Source organism: Hoplias malabaricus, chromosome 13 (assembly GCF_029633855.1).
Source record: "Hoplias malabaricus isolate fHopMal1 chromosome 13, fHopMal1.hap1, whole genome shotgun sequence".
Lineage (NCBI taxonomy): Eukaryota > Metazoa > Chordata > Actinopteri > Characiformes > Erythrinidae > Hoplias > Hoplias malabaricus.
Window position 1 is genome coordinate 9444076 of NC_089812.1, and position 25002 is coordinate 9469077.

At 43.0% G+C, this 25002-nt stretch overlaps 1 protein-coding gene across 1 annotated transcript; it reads left to right on the forward strand.

The window, feature by feature from the left end:
- Positions 1 to 4376: 4376 nt before the first annotated feature.
- On the forward strand, positions 4377 to 25002 carry pdgfab (platelet-derived growth factor alpha polypeptide b). Its single transcript, XM_066642099.1, has 6 exons — positions 4377 to 4912; positions 5620 to 5725; positions 12093 to 12212; positions 13547 to 13737; positions 19800 to 19929; positions 21746 to 25002. Exons 1-6 carry the CDS (start codon positions 4853 to 4855, stop codon positions 21757 to 21759), a joined length of 621 nt encoding a protein of 206 aa, XP_066498196.1. The 5' UTR covers positions 4377 to 4852; the 3' UTR covers positions 21760 to 25002.

Below are 25002 nucleotides of genomic sequence, written 5' to 3' on the forward strand. Positions count from 1 at the left end.
ACTCTAAAGTCCTTTTCACACTCAGACCTCTGGACTTTATGGGGGTACGGTTGAGGACAATGTTCCCATCATGCTTTGCTCATGAATGCACTGCTGGTGTTGTGTATATATAGGGGAAATGAAATGTGTGAAAATTCCCTTACACAGCTTCTACAGCCACTCTACTGCAGGCACTTTGTGTATGTTGTGGATCAGACACAGCAGTTGCTACTGAAGCTTTTAAAGTGCTCAGTGTCACTGCTGCGCTGAGAACATTCCACCAACCAAAAATATCAAACCAACCGCATCCTGTGAGCAGCATCCTGTGTCCACACACTCACTAACACACCACCACTAGCGCTGAGAATGGTCCAAATCGTAGCATACCTGCTCAGTGGTGGTCCTGTCGGGGTCCTGACCAATAAAACACAGGGAGAATGGGGGCTTACAAAGTATAAATTGATCACATTCTGTGTGAAGACATGGGGTTGTATCCTGGAGAGTCACTTCAATACTTTGTAACTGTAACTCATGCTTACTATGCTTTCTTGGACCAGGTCTTTGGGGACCACTAAAGCCAGACGTTGCGAATGACTCACTTCCATCCAGCTTTACTCAGCTTCATCTCAGCAGCTTCATCACTCCATCAGGAGCTACGTGCCCTGAGGAAAACAGGAGTCATCTGCTTCGAGAGGAGGAAAAAAACACGTCCTGGCTTTATGGCCGCATTTACAGCATGCCAGCTTCTATAAAGCTGTTTATTGGGGTTGATGTTGTTAGGTACACACAGTCTAGTTGCCAGTAAACATCATGTTTAATGGCATGTGGCGTGCTCTACCTCTACACCTTTTTTCTTCATTCATTGCTGTCTTTCTTTTGCATCTCTTTCCCTCCACTCCTGTCATACTCCTTGTTTACCTTTTTCTTCTTCTCTACTCCTGGTCCAAACCTTCCAGTGCTTGCACAGCTCATGGTTCAGGAGTTGGCCTTTTGCTCTCATCCTCCACACTGTTTTTCTTCAGTATCTTCTGGAATCTGCTACAAAAGACCTACACAAGCCCTCGTGACAACTGGCATACAAGAAGTAGAAGAAGTGGAACCGAGCACCTGGGGAACGGTTGAGGGTTCGGTGTCTTGCTCAAGGGCACTCCAGCTGTGGATGTTGAGGGAGGAGAAACATGTGGTTCCTTCACTCCCTACACCACATTTTTCCAGGCAGTCCTGGGAATCAAACTGATGACTTACCTAAGGTAAGACCGCTTCTCTAAGGTACAGCAGCGCTGTCAGAAACAAAGGGACCGTACAGGTAGTAAATGCCTATTTAAAGGTACAGTAGTGGTTTAAAAGTCAGGTTGTGTTCCCTAAAGGTACATTACATCCCCTTCTCCAGGAGGAGAGGTGAATATTTTTAATCTTTCATTAAAGAACTGTGTAAAATAAATAAAAGGCATGAAGATTAAGTAGAGCATATGAAATCATTCATTCATTCATTATCTGTAGGCGCTTATCCAATTCAGGGTTGCGGTGGGTCCAGAGCCTACCTGGAATCATTGGGCACAAGGCGGGAATACACCCTGGAGGGGGCGCCAGTCCTTCACAGGGCAACACAGACACACACACACACATTCACTCACACTTTTGAGTCGCCAATCCACCTACGAACGTGTGTTTTTGGACTGTGGGAGGAAACCGGAGCACCCGGAGGAAACCTACGCAGACACAGGGAGAACACACCAACTCCTCACAGACAGTCACCCGGAGGAAACCCACGCAGACACAGGGAGAACACACCACACTCCTCACAGACAGTCACCCGGAGGAAACCCACGCAGACACAGGGAGAACACACCACACTCCTCACAGACAGTCACCCGGAGCGGGAGTCGAACCCACAACCTCCAGGTCCCTGGAGCTGTGTGACTGCGACACTACCTGCTGCGCTGCCCATATGAAATCAACACAACATAGACATTTAAAATGAATACAGATTATGCTACAAATAGGCTCCCTAACTAGTACTGAATATGTACCCTTGAGGGCACTACCACAGTTACAGTTCTTCAGAGAGTTTACTTCAACAGACAGACCTATATAAGCCACCAGCAGTCATCATTTTCATAAAGGTGCCATGGGTTTTGATATTTTTGGTTTGAACCGACACGTGCCTGTCAAAGTGACATAACACAGATACGACACACTAAGCCTGACTCTCTTTTGCTGTTTCCTTTCCTCACACTGTTGCTTCTTTCTATTCCTTTCCATCCGTCCATCCAAGTCATCCTCTCCTCTCCTTCACCTTCCTCTGGTCTTTTCCGTTCCTGTAGGGGTCAGCGTGTTCAGCTTTACCATGATGAGGTGAGTAAGCAATGACACGTTTATCTCCAGGGGGAACCTTGCCCTCTGAGCGGAGAAAAGGCCTTCAGTTATTCCCAGCATTCTGTCGTCCGGAGAATAGACAGTCAACCCATGGAAAGTGTACAGTGGCAAGAAGGAAGCTGGAATATTTTCCTTCTTTGACAAAGACAGGTTTGTGCCTCAACTCTGACTCATGCTGTTGAGTTTGGGGTTTACCTTAATATTAATGATGTCTTAAAGAAGACTTGTGCATGTGGGGACCTGGAAACTACCGAGACAGAAAGTGTGAAGCATGACAACCCTCGTCAAAAAAGAAGGGATAAAACGTGCCTTTCTGATTGTGCTCCACTTTCTAGGTCAAGTGCAGAGATTTCAGAACAGTCCCACCCCTTTTCTAAGCATCTCTAATCACAGCACACCTGTGCAAAGGTGGCGTGGAGCTCAGACGAGATCAGAGCTGTGCTAAAAAGAGCATGAGAAATGCTGGAACTGCACATTCTGAACAGGGCTGTTTAGACAGGGGGAGTATTTTGACCAAAGTAGGTCACGTTTTATTAAGTTCCCAGGGAAAGACTAAGCATTTAGGGGAGCGTTTAGGGGTAAGGTCCTACGCTGAAGGACACCTGAGCCGTGAACGTTGAGGGAGGACACAGCACTGCTTCTTCACTAGCCCCCAATTTTACTGCTGAACGAAGAGATCAATCAATTAACCCTTCAGTCCCAAGCCCACTTCTCTTACGTTTAGGCCACAGCTGCCTAAAGTAGGGGTCATCCTACTCACCCAGAGAACGAGGTCAACTGTAATGCATCAGTGATTCATTCCAAGCTATTTCTATCGGCCTGTGCCACAAAGTGAAAATCAGCTGGTATTTTAATATTAAATTATGCTGCAGAATTGAAGACAGACAGGTGGAGATATGAGAAGCTGTGCCTTTACCCGACCCCGCTGAACCGATCTCCTCCTCCTTCAAGCTGCTGCCATTCCTGCAGTGGCTTCACCACGTCTCAGAGCCCAGCAGACCCCCAGGCTTCTCTGCTTTCGTCTGCCCTCCTAACACACCACTTCCACTACGCGTGTTCAGACGCGTTCAGTTTCCATCACCGTCTTTGATCATTCCCTGCAAATCGCTCCTTGAATTTCACGCCCAAATAACAGCGTCAGACCGGGTGCACTCTTTAGAGCCTTTTCACAGAACCCAAAAAAGCAGAAGAACATTTTCTGGAGGTACTTTTTATACAGCACGCCTTCACGATTGAAACAGTCCTGGTATTTCCAAACAATGTAGCTTTAAAGTGACACAATGGAACACATGCAGTTTGCATTATCTCCACAGAACAGCATTCAATGAATAGGGGCAAAGCAGCTGCACACGAGGTCACTTTGCTCAGTGCCAAATGTGGGGTAGATGTGTATAAAGCCCCTCAAGCATTAGGCTGTTGAGTCTCAGGTCACCATGCCAATGCTGGGGGTTTTATGCTTAATGCCAAGTGTTGGCTAGAGGGGTATAACCCCACCCCCCCAGCATTGCACTGTGGAGGAGTGCAGCTCTGTTCTCAGGAGTGATGGGGTTCCCGTTCATTCATCTGAGATGAGCTGGAGTGGGGCTTGTGATCCAGACTTAATCATCCAACATTAGGACGTGACCTCAGTGATGGTTATGTGCCTGAATGCAATCAAACCCTCGCAGCAACGTACAAACGACCTACTGATACCCGGATTTCAGGAGAAATGCTGACTAAGCGGATGTCCAGAAATGTTTGTCCATGTAGTGACCAAATGGAGAAGTTAAATGGCCTCTGATTTCATCCTCTCAGAGGAGAATATTGTCTGTGTGTGTGTGTGTGTGTGTGTGTGTGTGCGTGTGTGAGAAAGAGAAAAAATGGAGAGAGAGAGAGATAGAAAGAAAGTGGTGGGGCTGGGTTATATTTCGCATTCATCAGCCAACCAATGAGCAGTGCGCTGGGGGGAGGCGCGTGCGCGCGCTCCCTCCGGGCGCTATATGCAGCGGTGCGCGCCGCACTTCTCACTCGGACGCAGGAGGATAGCGTTTTGCACGTTGCACATTGGTTTGTGTGTGTGTATGTGTGTGTGTGTGTTTGCGCGAGCGCGTGTTTTCTGTGTGCATGTGTGCGCGAGCGTTTTCAGCTTTCACTATTGTGTCCTCTCCTTCTTCTGGGACACAAGCACGAGCCTGGACGCCCACCTTGGAGAGGACCTGTTGTCTCTGAGGATACCTGTGTCCTGCCGTTTAAAAGAAGATAAAGAAGAAGAAGAAAAGCGATGTTACCAGCTTGAGGTAACACTGACCCGAGGACCCAGACACTGAGCTTCAGACCAGTCTCGAACGTTCCCAGGTTGCGCTGACCACTGCAAGCCCCGTTAAAGCCATGCACGCGTCTTCTCTGGGGATTGTTCACGCGCTCTGCTGGGATCTGTCATGTTCCTCGCGCGCCTGCTGACTCGTTTTGACGGATCGAGCGTCCGTCCGGTGCTGGGGGTGAAACAGAGTGAGGGGAGATGAAGACCACTCTGTGCTGCTGCTTGATCTTAACCTGCCTCGGGATAAGCATTGCTGAGGTAACCCTGGCTTTATACCACTTGAGTGAATTGAGTGAACTTGAGCTAGAAGCTTGTGAAGCATATGGTTATTGCACTGCAAATGTCCAAGGTTTGAAAGGGGCGGGGGGAGTTCTGGGGCTTCCCAAGTGCCCCTTGATGAAAAGACATGCTCTTTTTTGTTGTGATTGATATTACATGATTTGATATGAATATGAATACAGGTTACAGCCGTTTTTTAACGCTGGGTAATAGACTCAAACCTCAAATTATGGTCTATCCAGAGATAATCAGACATGAGGTTGGTTTCTTGTAGCCTCTGAATATAGTCTGTGCAGTACATGTTGTTTAAAAAAGCATATAGCCATGAAAATAATAATAATAATAAAAAATCTGACCATCTCTCCAACCCATTGCTGGGGACAGTGTAACTCAGTGAACAGTGAAAGTGGTCTGAGGTTTCTTTGCAGCCTAAAAAGGTTTGGGTTACATTTTTTTTCCACTTCGGCTCAAAGCTTTTCCTCAGAGAGTGCAACAAGTGCAAGTTCACCGAGTGTGGACTGACCCGTCTTCACAACACAACTAAAGAACTGTGTTCACTAGAAGTAGAAGTACCTTTAGGGCCAACAAGGCATTTTCACATGTTGTAACCACTCTGTGACTATTTTACCTCTTCTGACACTAATTCACCTTCATTTTCCCCTCAAAAAAAAAACTTGCGCCTGAAGGAGCTGGGGATTCCTCAGGATTTGATGGACACTCTCTCTCACAGTGAAATCCACAGCATTAGCGACCTCCAGCGGCTGCTGGACCTACACTCCGGTCACTCAGCAGGTAACTTTCATGGCTCAATTCCCTCCCTCATGAACTTTGCTCGATGAAAAGGAAGAGGCTGTTTATTTATCTCGCCCTTTGTTTTTAGCCTTGTTTTGTTTTAAAAAAAGAAAAGCTAACACACGCGCTTCAATTAAAGCATTTCAACGGTTTTCTAACCGCACTGTTGGCAGTGTTCCAAATCTAAATAGCGTAATAAGGAATAGTCGAAATGTTTTAACACATTGTAGACATTGTTTTGTTTTTCCAGAGACCGTGTTAGCCCATTTTCCATTTCATAAACGTTCCTCTAATGTCCAGTCTTAGCTTGTGTGTGTTTGTTTGTTTATTTGTTTATTTTTCCTTTTTAACGGTCATTGTGTCCAGCTTTTTCTTAATGTAACTCACACTGAAGAGTTTTCTTCAGATTCACACATTAAAAATATCACGCTAACGTTGTATCTGAACTCATTTATATGTTTGGTGCTCTTGTGCACTTCTCTGCCTAAGGACATCAATTTTGGTCACTTCCATTCTTTAAGAAGGACAGAAAAGCTATTTGTGGTGAAGAAGTTAATGCTAATTTGGCTGTATGTGTTGGTGCATTGCCTCAGGCTAATACACAACCCACGCTCCAGTGGATGAGTGTTGGCAGGACGAGGCAAGTTGAGTCTCTCATCTTTGGCCTGTGTTTCAGTGTTTTTCCAGCATCAGTTTATGGTCTTTGTCAATTTAATTCGGTCATTGATGGGATATTGATGACAGATATTGTCAGAAACATAAGCAAATTACTTAAAGTTAGTTTTAAAAAGCACCACCAATAATGATCCAGGATTGGCTTCTGTCCTGAAAAAGTTGGCAATCTTGTTCAGAGTAAATTCGCCAGAAGTAAATATACTTTTAAAGATGCTCTCTCCCTCTGTCTCTTTCGTTCTCTCGACTTTGTCTCAAACACACACACACACACACACACACACACTAGCACATTCCCTCAAGATTGTATTTAGACTGGCTGTTGCTATATATCAGACACTATGATAAGACAATGTTTGTTTCCGTAGAAACTGTTATATTCATAGTCATAGTCGTGTACAACCCACAAGAAAGGCTAGTATTTACATCACAGATGAATATAGCTTGGCATGTTGGGCATGCTAGGTCTGCTAATGTAAAAAAGCTTCAGTTTTATCCTCTTTGAGAAGTGTATGTCCAGCGTGCTGATCAGTCACGCTAACCGTAAAGCTGTTTCCCTCAGGGGAAATTTATAATCAAATTAAAACGCTTCTGTTCAGACAGTGGAATGTGCTGGGCCAGTGGGGAGGGAGTGTAACAGTAGTATTTAGTAACAGTAGTAAAGTGATTATTATTACCCAGAGGTAAATCAGCCTGTCTGCCACGCTGCCCGTTACGGCCCGTTGAAGTGAGCTGACGCCAGGGACTGGGAACTTTTAGAGCTTTTGTTGTAGCAAGGACAGTGAATTTAAAGTGGACTGAGTGAATAAATGCCAGCCCTTTTCATCATTATCCCATGTGACCACCCTTCGTTAATTTAATTTCCAGTCCTACCGACCATTAAGAATGAGATATCGAAGGAGGTTAGATATGAAATAATTCACTTGCCTGAAGAAAGGAATAGTCAAAGGAAAATAAGAGGAAGACATTATTAAAACTTTAGTAGAAACGTGGCTCCTGACAACTTTGCAAGTCCCTGCAGAGCACCAAAGCTGTCACTTTCAGATAAAGACAACTTAAAGCTTTCACCTCTGAGAGAAAATCAAGCTCCAATCTCGATTCAGGGTGGAAAATATCCACAGCCATTCTTCTACTGTGAAAAGACAACTTCTCATCAGCTCCACGTTCTTTCAGCAGCCTTTACTGAGAAAAAGAAATAGACAAAAAAGAATAACAAAGAAGCTGCTTGTGCTTTTGGAACAATGGACTGACCACCCCAGAGCCCACACATCAACACCACTGAATGGGTTATTGAGTGATGACTCGTATGGCGAGAAGCAGAACATGTAACCAACTCCTCAGACTGATCTTTGGATGCGTGGAGTAGTGCCCCGCTTCTGAAAATGAATTACTTTAACGACTGTTTTGACTGTAACTCAGCAAAACGATGGGTGGTCTCTGAAATTTTTTTACACTACTGTATATTTATATTTTGTTCAAAATAAGCAGGACCATTAGGGACAGTCTTACATAATAATTTCTCTGTAAATACCGAGCAAATTTCAGAGACAGTGTGGTGCCGTATCTGTTTTTAAACCAACCAGCAGATGCCTTATGTGCCTCTGGGATGATGTAACACACCTGTCTGTGTGAATATAACTGCTGCGTTGGCTTGGCAGAAGGAATGGAGTTGAGACTGCAGGACTTTAGTGACCGCTCCTTTGGCCTGTGTACAAACCTCAAATATTCTTCTAGCTGTCGAGGCTTCTGGAGTTCAGATGAGGATATTAGATATGTGCCTGTGATGAGCCTTTGTTCCAAGTACAGAAGCTACTACTAGAAAGAGCCTATTTCTTTTTAGGAAATGCTCTAGAAGAATTACTTCTGGTTCTTTGTGGAAACTTTCAGTAGTTTTTTTAAAGAGTCATGAATGAGTTGTGAGAACATTTTTAAAGCTGGTTACAATGCAATTTCTGAGCGGTGTTTCAACAAAACCCAAAAACCCATAGACTTCTTTGAACAAGAAGAAAATGCCAGTTTGAATTGTGCTCGTTTAAAAGCGTTAAATAATCTACGCATCATATAAAGCTTACGTATTAATTAAAGATCTTTCTTAGGGCCTTGTGTCCAGAAGCAATTAGGAGCCATTCTTTTTTTAATGAATGATTTTTTACTTTACATTTTTTTCAATGTTTAATTTAAAATTTACAGTAAATCACCATAAAAAGCCAAATCTGCACTCCGGCTATTGTTTTCACTCCTGTTAAAGCGGTTTACTCTAATGATCAAAGTGAAGGCTAGACTATGTAGCTCTCAGTTTGGAGTGTTATATTTGGCACCAGTGCAAAGGAAAGAAAGGACTGGGTCGTCGGCTCCTGTCCGGGTGTTTTATGGCTAAAAAAACAATCCGAATCACGAGTAGGCTGTAGCACTTTAGGGAAGTAAAGGATAGCCTGAAATCTGAGGCGGGGGAACCCATGCTTTCAGGGCAGATGGAAGTGTGGAACATTGGTGGCGGCTGCAGTGTTGAATAGAGAAGAAAAATGCCCCCAGGCTCAGAACTGAAACCGTCAGCATGTTCCCCACTCCAAAGTTCACGCAATCAGTTCCAGATGACTTTATGAGTTTATAATCATCGAAACTTCACACCTGCTTATGGCCCCTTAAATGAGCGATTATTTCTGCCCGTATCAGTGATGAACTTTTATACGGCCTGTTGCCACAGATATTGCTCTAGTTTTGGAGGCAATAACAAACAGTTAGCCTTTAGCTCATTCAGCTAACCGTGTCATTTCTGTGTTAGAGGATTGGTGATTAAGAATAACAGTAGATATCATAATATTATTTTGATTCAGAATTGAATTACCAAATGATTATTTATGTCATAGACCTTGATACTTCATGTCATCTGTGTCACGTGTCTTTTGTAGCATACCTTTATGTTAGCGTTAGCGAAACTAACACTTGGAATTGTGTTTGTATTCTACTTTGTTTCCTATCACTATATGAAATAAGCCCATGCTGCCTTTTTTATTGGCTGCACTGTGAAAGGACACGAATCCTGGTTGCAGTTACAGATTGCTATGGAAACGATTCTGGAAATGAAAGAGGAAGCGTGTCCTGAAGTTAATCACTGGGAGACAGCAGTGAAAGCAGTGGTGACGGAGGAGTCCCCTGCCATGTCCTTACTCTCTGCTTGGAACAGACCCTGATACAATGCCCTGCCCAGCCCCCGTCCCTCACTTTCTCACTCTCTCTCAGTCCATCACTCACTCACTCCATCACTCTCTGTCTGTCTGCCTCTCCCTGCCACCTTGCTCCTTTTTCCTTCATGAAAAGAATACAGCAAAGAGGCAGCGGGGTGCTGTGGTAGAAGGAGAAAGCAGAAGTCACTCTGCAAAGAAACGTCTTTCTGTGCTCGGCTCCGCTTCATTCAGGCCTTCTCCTGGGGGTTGTGATGGTGGGGGGCTGGTGGGACAGCCACAGAAAGAGAAAGGAAGACAAGGGGGATGGTTTAGCAAAGTTTGCCAGTGACCCGTAATGATAGGTGGCTGTAGAGTTTCAAAATTAACAATTGTTAAATAAAAACGAGGCGCCTCCAAAGGCCTGTTCTCACCGAAAGCTTTTTCAGAGGCGTTGTTTTTAGTCGTCCAGATACGCCTCCCCTCTGATCAGTCTAGACTGGGCCGGAGTAGATGTGTGTTTTGTGCCCAACCATTTGTGTTGAGTCTAATTTATTTACTTACTTGCTTCATTGGGGTCACACACTTTGTGAAGCTTTGAAATATGTTTAAAATACTGATGTGGTTGAATGACTGGTTTTTGATGGACTGAGAGTCACAGAATTCAGTGTGGAATAGATGCATGAGGCTAGTTTTATTGTTGGATGCACCACGGTGAATTACACCAGAAATGTTGATATTCCTGAAATGATAAAGCAAGCTGAAGCAGTACAGACTGGCAGTGTTGGTTACTTGTGTTTTATTTACACTGATGGATGAGAGAGAGAGTCCCAAGAGAATACAAAAAGTCTTGGTTTACTTTTTAACACAAACCTACTGGGTTTTAAATTTATGTGTCCTCTGCGCATTCTATTTCTGTGCTGGGTCAGTATGTAGCCTGGGCCGTGTTTATATAGCAAGCGCAAAGGGGGAGGTTTAAACTTCCTTGAGAAGATTCAGTGAATGGAGTAATGCTTTTGTCGACGCGCCGCTTTTGTTTACTCCCGGAAAATGGATCTCGTTGCCATGGAGACAGAACATGGCATGGCGAGGGGTGCTTGGTGTTGTATAGTTGCTGAGAGTTGGGTAGCGTTACCAAAACCCATACTCAGTGAACGTATATAAAGTACTAAAGCTAGAATATAATATAAACTACTAAAGTAAGGTTTTCTAGTTTTACAAAATCAGAAGTTCAAAATACTTAAGTACTAAGTTATTTCTGGATTTTCTTACAACATCCAGCATCAGTCATCATGGGATCGGATGTTTGCACAACTCTGTTCTTTTGTTTTAGGAACCTTTAGCTCGAAAACCATATGGTAAGGCTCCAAAATGGGTGGTGTGACCCAGTCACGAAAGCAGATGCATATTAAGATTTAGTAAAGCTTGGCCATGCAGTGCTCCTCTGATCATACAACTACTTCTGAAATAAATGGTATTAATAGGTAGATTATCCACATTTGCTTAAGTAACATTTTCTATACTTTTGTCAAGGCTTATCTAATGTTGGAACAGTGCTCTAAAGATTTGATGGCATCCAGCAAAATATGTAAAATAGTGAGGTTAGGAAGTCTGTTGTAATAATGGTGTTTTGTTACCATTTCAAAGCTTAATGCTTGGGGATATATAACCCTCTGGCCAACACTTGGCTTTGAGCATGGTGATCATAGGTTCATGTGCAGGAGGTCAAACACATGTTCTGATCAGATCTGTGTTTGTTTGTGTCTGTGTGTCTATAAACATATTGTGATTGAATCTAGGTGAGTATAAGCACAGCAGCCAGTTTAACCACATGGGCTGACATCATGGCCTTCATCTTCCTTTGATTCCTGCCGTCTCACTGATGCCCAGATGATGGAGCACAGTAGGCCATGGAGCATAAGATATAATCTGAATTGTTGGGTGGGAAAATGGGGTTCAGCCAGTATCTGGACGACTGTGTCCTGATTGGATCGTCATGGTCAGATCGCGGTCGTACATTAATGCCAGGGGTAAACAGGGCTTATGAATGTCTGCAGAAAATCCAGTCATAGATAATTGGCCTCAGAGTCTATAGTAGTCACTGTCTACTCTTAAGCACTTTTTAAAGGGCAAGAGTTAGTGACTTGTAAAGACCTATAATCACCCTGTGGTCTGAAAGTGAGCTCAGTCGCTACACGCCGACTTGGACTGACATCACCCTTCATCAACCTGAGGTAATCAAGGTGGTTAATTTCCAATCAGGCTGGTGACTAAAGCAGCCATTGTTTATTGTGGAAAGAGCTTGTAAAAGCCTTAAATATGAACTTTGAGGGGGAAATTACCTGGTGCTGTGGGATAGTCACTCACCACAAAGTGATTTAAGCTTTATTAAGCTTCGGGGAGTTTAGCGAGAGCTTTAAAAAGAGTCATTGTAGACACAGCAGTGACCTGCCTTCGGGGATGAGGGTGATTTTCCTTTTCTTTTTCACTTTTCTCGACATGGAAGTGACATGGGTAACTTGTGTTTTGAAAAGGTTTGGGAAATGAAGTGATGGAGCACACCAAACAGAAGCACCACCAGAAAAGCCATTTGCATCACCACGACTACGATCTCAAGAGCAACCAGCTGCACCACAGACGCAAGAGGAGTATTGGTAAGTGTGGATGCGTTAGTAAAGAATAATACTAAAGATATACTAAAGAATAAAGGGGCAAGACTGAAAACATAACTTACCACACATGACCTTCCATCCCTCAGACAAATCTGACAAAATAAATAAATAAAATTAGACAAGGTTAAAGCTCCTGTCCAAACATTTTGGAGCATATTGCAGGCGTTAAATCTGGGATGAGAAAACTGTAATTGATTTTGACATTAATTATAATTTTTTTCAGTGTTTTCAAAACAAAGCAGATCAGACCGTATCATCTAATCACTGCTCTGTTTTCTGTTAACGTCTCATATACTGCCCCAAGATATTTGGAACTGAGATTTGTTAACACCAGCTGCACCTGGTTCTAATTACCTCTGTGTTTATTTCCTGCCGGTGGACAAATAATCTCGCTTTGATTCGGGAAAATACAGCAAGTAGAATTTTGTCAGTCCTCCGTTCTGATTGGCTGCACCTCTTTGGTTGGTTTACACATGACACGGAGTGTAAATGTATCCGTGAGTGAGGAAATTCCTGGCATTTAGAGTTCATGTCGCAGCTCGCTGAGCTAAGCGTTTAGACTGGCAGATACAACATAGCGCCAGCGATGTAAAACTATACACATACTCTCCCCAGCTCTGCAGCCAACTTACACGAATATGTCTGTGGCCATCATCAGAAAGAAGCAGTGTTAATGGTCAAGGCAACCACTCCCATCTCTGTTTTTTATTTTATTTTTCGTATCTCTGGCACTCAAAGAGCCCCAATGTCTGGCTCGGTTTGTGAGGTGGTCAGTGTGCTCACTGGGCTTATTTTAGCCTTCTTTATGTCTCCCGCTCGTGAGGGGCCATTTTTTTTATTTGTTGGCTTGGACTGCATTAGATAAAAGACAGAAAGTGTTAAAGGAGAAGTGCGCTTGGCTCTGCGGTAAAACAGCTGCTTCATATGAACAGAGAAGCCCTTCCAGAGTCAACAACAACTTTGTTCTTTTTAACTAATAAAACATATTTAGGGTCACCACATGAAAGTTGTCAGGTGAGGCTTTGTAGTCCAGTGTTGATATACTCATGTACTTTGTGTGCTTCAGTCCTACACCTATCAGCGTTTAGTTCCTGGGTTAAAATCCATTTTAACAGAGAGGTAAAGTCATGGCAAATTAAGAGGAATTTGATCCTGGACCAGCAGACATAATCCGAGAAGCCGGGCCCTGGTCTTTACCACATACTGCACTCATGCCCCACTAGCCTTGCTCCTGATGTTATTGTCTAGGACAGGGTCAAAACTCACACAGACGTTCACCTTTTTGAAACGGTTCTTTTTGCCTCTTTGCGATGCAGTTGAGGAGGCTGTGCCGGCTGTGTGCAAAACCAGGACGGTGATCTATGAGATCCCCCGCAGTCAGGTGGACCCTATGGCCGCCAACTTCCTGATCTGGCCGCCCTGTGTGGAGGTGAAGAGGTGCACCGGGTGCTGCAACACCAGCAACATGCGCTGCCATGCCTCGAAAAAACACCATCGCACTGTTAAGGTGGGTACACTTTCACACACACATACACACTGTCTACAAACCTCTACTTCTACTGTTTAGGATCTTCAAATTCCAATACAGATCTGCGGTTCCCAAGTAGGTGGTCTTAGGGGTGAGATGGGCAGTTACTCAGAATGTGTTAGCTAACGTTAGGGCATGTTGAGCTCTAGTGACATTGGAAGCAGTTAGAAATATCTTTTAGACTGAATGTACTGCCTACACTTAGTAGAATTGTAGACAGAATCATTGTTGTAAAAGTTTACCAGCCAATAGTTCTTGTAGGTATACTCAAGCCTGAAAGAATTACACTTCATCCACCCCTGGAAAAGATAAAGCAATGAAATCCAGAGCTAAACTTTCAGTAAGTAAAGGTTTGCCAGAAATAGATACCTACCTGGGTGTTATGCTAGCATAGCATTAGCTACCTCAGCATTAAAGTAATATGCAGTGTTAGTGGGCAAGTCTCTAAATCGCTAAAACTGAAAGTACAGTGTCTTAAAGTAGTACTGGCTCTGTAGACGGATAAAGGGAAGGGATGAAGAAAACAGATAGAAAAGTGAGAGAGAGAGAGTACGAGAAAGTGGAGAAGACAAGCAGTGAGCTGTCAGTGTCTCCAGAGCCACTCGGCTTCTTTGTCCATATATCTGACTGAGGTATGAATGTGTGTGTGTGTGAGTGTGTGTGTGTGTGTGTGTGTGTGTGCGCGTGTGTGTGTGCTGCGTGCTGTAAGTCATTGTTTGGCATTAGTCCCAGTGTTCAGTCTGACACAAAGCAGAAGCTTCTGTGCCTGTTGTGTGTGTGTTTGTGTGTGTGTGCATGTGTGTGTGTGAGAGAGAGGGCTACTGTTGGGGACACAGTGAATTTTTCCACAGTGTTTGTTGCAGTTGCAACAAAAAGGCTCATGTTTTTTTATCCGGATCAAAAAAGAAAAACAGGATTCATTTCTTATTAATAGATGTGTACATCCACTATTTATTTTTACAAGAATAAATAAGTAAATGCTTTAAAATCTTAAACCTTTTACCACTCTTATGATGGTTTACCGGGCAGCATGGTGGAGCAGGACGTAGTGTCGCAGTCACACAGCTCCAGGGACCTGGAGGTCGTGGGTTCGAGTCCCGCTCCGGGTGACTGTCTGTGAGGAGTTTGGTGTGTTCTCCCTGTGTCCGCGTGGGTTTCCTCTGGGTGCTCCGGTTTTCTCCCACGGTCTAAAAACCCACGTTGGTAGGTGGATGGGCGACTCAAAAGTGACCGTAGGTGTGAGTGTGTGTGCTGCCCTGTGAAGGACTGGCGCCCCCTCCAGGGTGTATTCCCGCCTTGCGCCCAATGATTCCAGGTAGGCTCTGGACCCACCGTGACCCTGAACTGGATAAGCGCTTACAGATAATGAATGAATGATGGTTTACCACCTGTCATTCCATTTGCAGAATGAATATATGCCTTTGTCATAATATTAATAGCGGGATGCGGTTGGCTCTCTGTGTGCGCAATGTTGGGACTCTGTTGAGCTGCTAGTGAGCAACGGAGATGAAAGCCTTTAATGTTGGTGGTTAGTTTTGGATGAGAACTGCCACTCAAACACTTCCCAGATTTATTGGATAGAGCAGAAAATTCTGTTCCACTGCTCCACAGCCCAATGCTTCAGGGCTTTATGCTCTTCTGGCTGAAACTTGGCACTGAACATTTTATTCATGATTTCCTATAGAAAATACACTGTTCATCTTCTGTAGTTGTGTGCATACCCTTAATGCTGAACTCTCTTAAACACACACACATTTGGTGTTTACCAGTGAGGTTCAGGGACCTGGAAGGTGCAGGTACACACACAGGTGCAGTGTGGTGTAAGGAACATTATCTCTTGCCAAGTCCCCCTGCCACATCCCCCGGCACTTTTTTTTTTTTTGCTTTTTCCCCCTTCTTCTATTTCTTCCCTTCTTTTATTTCCCCTCGTCCTCTCCAGTTTGAGCTGAATGGCTCAGTTCAGAGTGCAGAGCTTTTCCATTGGTTTATGTAAGCGTTCTTAAAAGCCCCAAACCACTTGGTTCAGAACTTTTCGCTTGTTTGTTAGTGAAGGAAGCATGTCCGATGTGTTTCTTTCCAGCTGTGGCTCTGTATATTTGAGCAAATGTACTTTACATTATTTGTTTATCTATATATTTTTTTGCTGATGTCGTCTTTCCCCTCCTCTCAGCTAAAAAAGGAGCAGGTCTGCACAAGCTGCTGCTGTTCAGAGCAGGACTATAAAAAAACTCAGTTTGTGTGTGTGTGTGTGTATGTGTTTGTGTGTGTGTGTGCTAGGCAGTGTTGCTGTACTTTGGTTCATTGCAGTGATAAGCTTGTCTCAAAGGAGAGGCCAGTGGCTGGGTGTGGAACACGGTCAACAAATGGACATTTGTTAAACATGGAAAGTTTACATTTTATTAACACAGGAATTTTACGTTTTATTCACACTGAAACAATAGTACAGTGTAATTGTGTAACAGCGTAAAAATATAAAATATTACAAAGTGCAACAGTATAAGAAGAGAACTGTTTAACTGTACAAACATGTAACAGTGTAACTGCAAAACATTGTAACCAAGTAGTGCAAAGGTGCAAAGGTGTACTTTTATAACCATGTAACACTGAGTATACAAAAAAGACTAACAGTACAACAGTGTAATATATAACTGTAATAATGTAAATGCACAGCCGTATAACAGCATTGTGTAGTAGGGTAATTGTATGATACTGTAACAATATAAAAATATCATATTTTAAGACTATAATAGTCTAACAGTCCAACATTATAACAGTGTAAAGAGTGTACAGACGTGTAACTGTGTAAAGAACAACAGTGTAACTGTATGAGTACAGCAGTGTTACAGTGTAAGAGTACAGCAGTGTTACAGTGTAAGATTACAGCAGTGTAAGAGTACAGCAGTGTAAGAGTACAGCAGGGTTACAGTGTAACAGTGTAAGAGTACAGCAGTGTAACAACGTAAGAGTACAGCTGTGTTACAGTGTAACAATACAGCAGTGTAACAGTACAGCAGTGTAACAGTGTAAGAGTACAGCTGTGTTACAGTGTAAGAGTACAGCAGTGTTACAGTGTAACAATACAGCCGTGTAACAGTGTAACAGTACAGCAGTGTAAGAGCACAGCAGTGTTACAGTGTAAGAGTACAGCAGCGTAACAGTGTAAGAGTACAGCAGTGTAACAGTGTAAGAGTACAGCAGTGTAACAGTGTAAGAGTACAACAGTGTAAGAGTACAGCAGCGTAACAGTGTAAGAGTACAGCAGTGTAACAGTGTAAGAGTACAGCAGTGTTACAGTGTAAGAGTACAGCAGTGTTACAGTGTAAGAGTACAGCAGTGTAAGAGTACAGCAGTGTAACAGTGTAAGAGTACATCAGTGTTACAGTGTAAGAGTACAGTAGTGTTACAGTGTAACAGTGTAAGAGTACAGCAGTGTAACAGCATAACGGTAGCATTTTCTATTCAATCTGTCTCTGTCTCTCTCCACTTTTACCTCTTTCATCCTCCCTTAATTTATAAACACTCCTCCATCTGCCATCGTTCCATGCCTCCGTCGTTCTTTTGCTCTAGCTTCACAAACACTTCACTTATCTGCTTTTAATGATTTTAATTCCTTCTGTCTTGTATTTATTTATTGTTCCTCCCTGCGGTGATCAGTAATTGCTCTCATGTAATTATCATATTTCTCTCTTTCTTTTCACTCCTAGTTTATCAGTTTGATCATGCCACCAAATTATGTGTTTATGCTTGTGCCTGCAAGTGTGTGTGTGTGTGTGTAGGGGATGTTTATGTGTGTCTATTACAGGTTTGTGTGGATGCATGTGGGTTATATAATATATGGCACACGCAAAGCAGACTAGGGTTTGAGTCCCACCTTAGTCAGGAACATAATGTTTGTACTAATGAGGCCTTGGGCAAAACCGCTAATGCTACATTCATCAGACAATGTAATCTGATCAAAAGCTTATTGCTTAGGGAAAAACGTATGTCAAATGTCATAAATATGTTGGGTGTGTCCCAAGTCTCAGTGAGCTGTCTTATTAGTCACGGCCACATAGGTGTCTGTCTGTGCAGTCAGCATTGCTCTCGACATCCAACCTCATCCGAAAGGGCTGAGACACTATAGTTACACAGTTTCCATCACTTCGTGCAGTTGGTGTTTACTCCCCTCAGCTCTCAGAGTAACCTGACTGTTATATTTTAAAGCGTTTCTGGCGGTACTGCATGGTTTAATTTCAAGGGAAGCTCTGAAGCAGAACCTATTGTCTAGAATTCAGATGAAGACACATCCTACACGCTATTGAACCTGAAAAAGTTTGGACCTCTCTCAGTGTGGTCATCTGGTCACCATAACAATCAACCCTGGGTCCAGCTATGGTTTCTCTGCTTTTCTGCTGACTGTGTGAGTGTGTGTTGCCCTGTGAATGACAGGCACCTCCTCCAGGGTACGTTCCCGCCTTGCGGCCAGTGATTCCGGGTAGGCTCCGGACACACCGCGACCCTGAATTGGATAAGCGCTTACAGGCAATGAGTGGTTTAATGTTTTCCTGTTAGGGCTCTGACTGACTCACTGACTGCCCAATAGACGGACCTATAGATGGAATGAAAGACTGATTGATTAACCAACACATTACACATACTGATACACAGACTGATTCATACACACTCTCTTTGTCTCTCTCTCTCTCTCACACACACACACACACACACATTGAATGTAATTTGGTCAGTGACAGATTGAGGAGCTCTTGTGTTTATTTGTGCTTTATCCCAATGCTGATCCCACTCTTGATTTGCTGCTGTACCTTCGGGACTGTTTTCTTTGGATCGAGAAAGAAAGTTCCCTGACTCTCTCTCTCTCTCTCTCTCTCTCTCTCTCTCTCTCTCTCTCTCTCTCTCCCTCTTGACTCCCTCCCCTCTCTGTCTGTCTTCAGGGGGAATTCCCAATCTAGAAGCAGACAATGGTCTCTACAGTGTGTGTGTGTGTGTGTGTGTGTGTGTGTGTAAGGGGGCTTGTGAGGTGTAAGGGGTGTAGGGTGTGTGTCGGTGTATTGATGGGGATGGGATGGCGTTAAGCACTTGGCTGTGAAATTGTGTGTGTGTGTGTGTGTGTGTGTGTGTGTGTGTGTGTGTGTGTATGCGTGTGTGTCCTGTGCAAGGTTTGGCTTTAAACAGGGGGTTTCGCACTCAGTGATTTATAAATAGCAATCCAGGAGCCTCCTGCAGAGTGGGGGTCTTTTTATGGTGAGAGAGAGAGAGAGAGAGAGAGAGAGAGAGAGAGAGAGAGAGAGAGGTTCCCACTGCAGAGCTGTGAAACTGATGGCCAGTTAAAGTAAATGTTAACATAAATGCAGGAGTTTGGACAGTGTGGTGATCATTAGAGCATTGGAACATTGGGATACTGGAAAATCTAATTATAAATTTAAAACATTGTTTCAGTAGAATATTCAGTTATCGGAATACTGCTAAATTAGAACTTCAGAATGGTACATTAGAACATTAAAAAATCAGAGCAACAGAACATTAGAACGTGATCCATTCCAGAACTGTCTCATAAGAGCTCCAGAGAACAGGAGGAAAAACAGAGAGAAATTTAGTGTTTACAAAGAGGGCAGGGTGTCTGCACTACTCTCTTCCTCTCTCTCTCTCTCTCTCCCTGTGTGTGTGTGTGTGTGTGTGTGTGTGTGTGTGTGTTCTGCTCTTTCAGAATACAGTGTTTGAATGTTTTGTTTGTGCACACACTCAAGCTGGAAGTTGTCTGATAACTGTTAGAGATTTAACCATTAGTTTGTGTTAAGTGTTTGTTGTAGCACAGTGGATAATAGTCCGGGGTTTGATTCCCTGCTCAGGAAGGAAATTCACACTCTACCAGTCAGAGCCCTTTGAGGGGAAATCTCACTTGTGTTTCTGAAAAAAAGTGTCCAACTTTCCACTGTGAGATACTCTGTGGGCTGAAAGGATGTGGGTTTGTTACTGACCCTTATTAATCATAATTAATGTCTCTCTCTCTCTCTCTCTCTCTCTCTCTCTTTCTTTCTGTGTAGGTGGCGAAGGTAGAGTTTGCCTCTCGGAAGAAGCCGAAGTTGAAGGAGGTCTTAGTTCGGTTAGAGGATCATCTGGAGTGTGTGTGTGTATCACAGCACCATGCCACAGAACATGTGGAAGCAGACACAGGTAGAGACGACAACACACACACACACACACACACACACACACACTGTTTGGCCTTATATCTGAATGACTGTCCAGCTTTATGGTGTGAAAGACCTGCTGCCAGCTTGCTCTCAGGGTGTGTGTGTTTGTGTGTCTGTGTGTGTGTGTGTGTGTGTGTGTGAGAGAGAGAAGAAAGAGTGTGCTTACTAAAGCGGCTGATATATTTAGTCTGCTTTGCTTTCAATGCTATGACTAACTTTCTCTCTCTTTTTCTCTTTCCTTTACCCCATTCCTCAATGAAATATATTCACGCACTTTTACAATATATTAAAAAAAACATTTGTAAATATATTGTAAATTGTGCTGGATATTTCATTTTCCTATGAGTTCTCCTTTCCCCTTTCATCCACATTCTTTTTTTTTGCCCCGCCCCTGTCCCTACTAACTGCCCCGCCCCTTTTCACACGCTTATGTTTCCAGGCCCCCGAAGGGTCAAAGGTAAAAAACGGAAAAACAGAAAAAAAACAGAGCCGTCCCATCTCAGCAAGGATTTATTGGTGCCGTAATAAAAACGGCAGCCATTCCCTAAAGTCCAGGCGGAGCTGTGCCTGCTGCAGGTAGGACTTTAGAACCAACCAGGCCCGCCCTCTCACTGATACGGGCCAATCAGGGGAGAAACGGGCAGCCGGTCCTGATCATGCCACACCCAGATTGGCTGTGCATTGGCTTTGGCTTTGGCTCTGCTTGTGTGATTACACTTCTGCATGATTCACTCACACTTAGTGCATGCTCACCTCATTGGGATAGAAAATGTGTGTGTGTTTGTGTGGTTCTACTTTTCTGTGGTGTACTTAATCACATGCATTTCTTTCTCTTTTATCAATGATTTTCTTTGCCTTTTTCGATGGCTCCTCCATTAATGGGCCAATACTGCATTCACCCATCAGCCATAGCACCCGGTAGACCCCTAAACTGCCCCCATTACATCCAAACGCACACTTTAAGCCACTTAAGTTGATGGTATTTTGATTCTGACAGTCGGGAACATTCATTCGCAGTAAACAGAGCTCCGGTCGGAAATATCAGGGCCACTTTTGTTTCTGAGGTTCCTTAACAACAATCCAGTGAGACTCCATTTATCAAAGAGCACAACAGTACATTCATCACGCTGTGTGTTAGGGGACGCTGGACTGTTTGGGCTGGTTACTAAGCCACTGCGGCGTAAACTTCTCAGTAAGACTGAGCAGTAACTTTCAACTGAAATAACAACACTTCACGCTAGCTTTAACCTTTAGCTTCACTCCCCCCACCCGACTCCGGCTCTGTTTTCGGCTCACTGAGATGTATGGGGTTAATCGTGCTCACGAAGCACAGGGCTCATGTCTTCAGATCATATTGTGTGTGTTTGAAATCAGTTGTAACCTGTGTTTTAGTTGGTGAATGTGATGATGATCTCACAAAGTGCATGACTGAAAAAGCTGTGAAAACGTAATCCATTAAAACGTATTAATTACCTCCGTCCAACGCCACTTTACTCAGTACATTCAGGAAAAAAGCCGTCTAATTGATCCTCTAATAGTTACAACAGTTAGTTCCCAGTTTGGAAAGTAATAGTTCTATGAGCACTAGCCAATCACAGTGAGCGTTCCTTAAAAGGAAATGATGTATATTTTGGTGGCATGGTGGCGCTTTAGATAGTATCACTGCCACATAGCTCCAGGGCCCTAGGAATTCATTACACTACTGTTAATGTGTGTTGTTTTTCCCATCACTGACCTGTATGGTATGTTTACATTTCTATTTACTGACGCTCTGTCTCTCTCGTCTTCTTCCCCAGTGGACGTGAGGTGAAAGCACGCCAGAGGAAGGACTCTAGAGACAGAGGGGCTAACGTGAGGTCACTGTGCTGTGTGGCCTTGCCCTCTTACCCCGCCCCACTGCCACCGTCGATTAAAAAACAGATAAAACTGTATCCTGAGAATAAAAAAACACCAGCCTGAGACAAACGGTGCTTTCTATTTGGTTCAAAGCGGTAAACTCCTTCAGACACTGGCGAACGTGCTGAAGATGATGACGACACACTGTCTGGAAGGGACGATGATGAGTTTATCTAAGACTTTTTTGGAGTAGCTAAGTTTGGAGTACTCTGAACTCTGGAGGACCTTGCGAGGCCTTGGGCCACTGGACCGCATCTGTGGAGCCTTGAAGGGACAAACAAGGCTTGGGATGATAAACCCCAGTGGGAAACTGAGAAGGAGAGACAAGGGGAGTTTTTTGAGGACAGGACCTTGCTGGACTTCCTCTCAGCTGACGATACGAGCTGATCTAGACCTTGTAGAACCTTCTCTGTTCTGTAGCATTTGACTTCTTTTTGGGAACTATGACTCTGAACTGTACAAACCATGAGGGAAAAGACATATTACTCAATAATACTTCAGAAAAACTATTTATAGATGCAAAATCTCTCTCTCTTTCTCTCTCAGCACAGAAAACACACCAATGTAATATCCGTATAAGACTGTTATCATCACCATTTGACTCCTGTTGATGTCATTTTCTAAACCTGCTTTTTTGTTGTTGTTGTTGTTGCTGTTGTTGTTGTTTATTATATTACAGCATACCCTCGGTCTCAAAGCTAGCATACCAGCTGGAAAACGTGTGACAGAAAGCATAGGTGCAAGAGATAGAAAAAAGGAAAGATGCTTTATTTTTGTTAAGAAATATATCATGCTTATATATATATTCCAGCAGGAAGTATGTATTTTGTTTCACTATTTCATGGTGGTGAAAGTGGTTGTTTTGTCTAAGCTGAGGGCTGTTATACACAGCAGATGAGAGGGAATTATACTGTAACTGGCCTAAAAAAATGGGGACAGGGATCACTTCGGGGTTCAGTCACTCTGTTCTTATGTTTATAACATTCAGACACACTCTTCCAAAGCTCAGATCAGCTCTAGTACTCTTAGGAGTCAAATTAAACTCAGTAGCACACCACAACTCTAACATCTGTAACATCGCTAACATGGTCAGGGCTATGGCCGGTTTCCTGAAAGCATCTTAGGATCTGTGTCTGATTTTGAAATGGTAGCGTGAGCTTCACACTGATTGGTCACCTTGATTCTAATCGGCATTCTAATGTGAATGTTGTCTTCACATGAAGGCCGGTGTATTTTTTAAATGCTCTGAGAACGCAAGACGAAGACAAAATGGATTCCTCACTGAGTAAAATATTTCAGTCCGACAGTGGACACATTCTTCCATAGAGACCTGATGTGAAGAGAATAGAATATCAGTCACTTATCATTAACAAGGCTTCCATCTACACTCCCGTAGTTAGTTTAATGCTGTTCACATAAGCTTTCTGCATAGCAACTGACTCTGATTTGTCAGAACTGGCCCAGGGTTTTGAAAAGTAAGGTGTAAATTTGTGTGGGATTTTTTCAAAACCTGTTTTTTGTCTTCTAGAAAAATAAGTTTGGACACAATGTGTATCCATTACGTATGTCCTAGGATTAACTCTTAACCCCAATGAAATGAAAAACCAATGAAAAATGTGTATCTCCATTTTTGTGGATTTTTAGTCATCTACATAATTTGAAGAAGCTCTTCTTCACATTGTGTGAAAATTTCATTATGAAGGGACCAATGGGAATGCTCCAAAATTACTCTGAATAAAATCTTTTACATACTATAAACTGGGTGGTCCTAATCCTGGGTACTTAAAAAATCTGTGCTCTTATATTTGGCCACATTGTTAAGAAATGCTGGCATATTCAAATTACGTTCAAAACATGGAGATACAAGTTTTTCATCAATATACTAAGGCTATTTCCCTCATTTCTTGGACACATGCTATTGTATAGAAGCCTGGGCTATTGGTCACGTGTGCTAAAGGTTTGCTGGACAGATAATTCAAGTACATTTGAATAATGTAATCCAAACATATTTAATATAATACACAGTGTTCCCTGGGACTTTAACACTAAGATGCTTTTGGGAAACTGGACACTGTTTGTTGGTGTTTGAGAATGTCCGTTGTGGAGTGAGAGGATTCATAACACATCAGTAAGAGATTCTACAAAATAAAAAATAATGAATATCCAATAGGCACCATTCTGAAATCCGCTTAAATTATCCATAAGAGATTTGGTGAACATTTGAATGCTGTTTTTAATATGCCCTCCTCGAATTAGGTCCCCAACACCGTCATAATGTCCTGCAGCAGTGAGTTACACAGTAAGCATGCAGGTTAGCGAGCTAAAGCTACACTGCTAACAACAGAAATGGGGGCAGTGCATGGTTTCAAAGCAAATAAAGTGGTCTCTAATTAGTTCACTGAGGCAAACTTAGCCAACAGCCAAAACCTGCTGAAAATTTTGCCACTTCCCAGCTAACAACACCCAAAATAGAATAGAACAGAAAATAGTAGAATTTCCGTGAATACTAAGAGGTTATTACTTGCTAGCTGGGGTTTATCTTCTTCAGCAAGCAAGTAATGTTGGGCTGAAGTTGGTGAGGTCATGTTAAAACCAGTTTTGAACTGAGATCAAGTTTAAGGTAAATTACCTAAATTCTGTAAAACAAACTATCAAACATTGACTCCTCCCCTTCCTTTGTGCTGATTTGAATACTGATTATCTGCCTGTGGAGCAGCCATATTGTCTTTTCTCCCCAACCTTTCAGAATGGTACTGAAGAAACTAAAGAGACACAGGAGCTATATTAAAGAGAGAATGTGTTGTGTGGATAGTGTACTTGTTGTTCTAAGGGAATTACTGCTGCTGTTTTCAAGCTAAGAGCGCCGCCATTTCACTGAATATGCGAAGTTGATGACAATGTAATTGGTGCTATATTTATAAAGCAAGCTAGAAATGTATCATAGCCAACTTTCACTTTTAACTATTCAAATAAACTATTTTTTTAATAGCGCTATATTTAGAAAAGGGACCATTGTTCATTGAGAAAAAAAAGAAAACACAAAAACAAGACGACACATATTATCACTGAGCTTTTATTTTTAAATTTTTGCCCTTGATTGGATAAAATATCGATGATTATAATTTATATATTTATGGTGTCCATAATATAAATGCAT

What these genes read in the sequence shown, in the direction of transcription:
- pdgfab (XM_066642099.1), top strand. Translation starts at nt 4,853, where the DNA reads ATGAAGACCACTCTGTGCTGCTGCTTGATCTTAACCTGCCTCGGGATA. An exon ending in ACACTCCGGTCACTCAGCAG is followed by an intron (nt 5,726 to 12,092) that starts GTAACTTTCATG and finishes TGTTTTGAAAAG; the next exon opens with GTTTGGGAAATGAAGTGATG. An exon ending in CAGACGCAAGAGGAGTATTG is followed by an intron (nt 12,213 to 13,546) that starts GTAAGTGTGGAT and finishes TTTGCGATGCAG; the next exon opens with TTGAGGAGGCTGTGCCGGCT.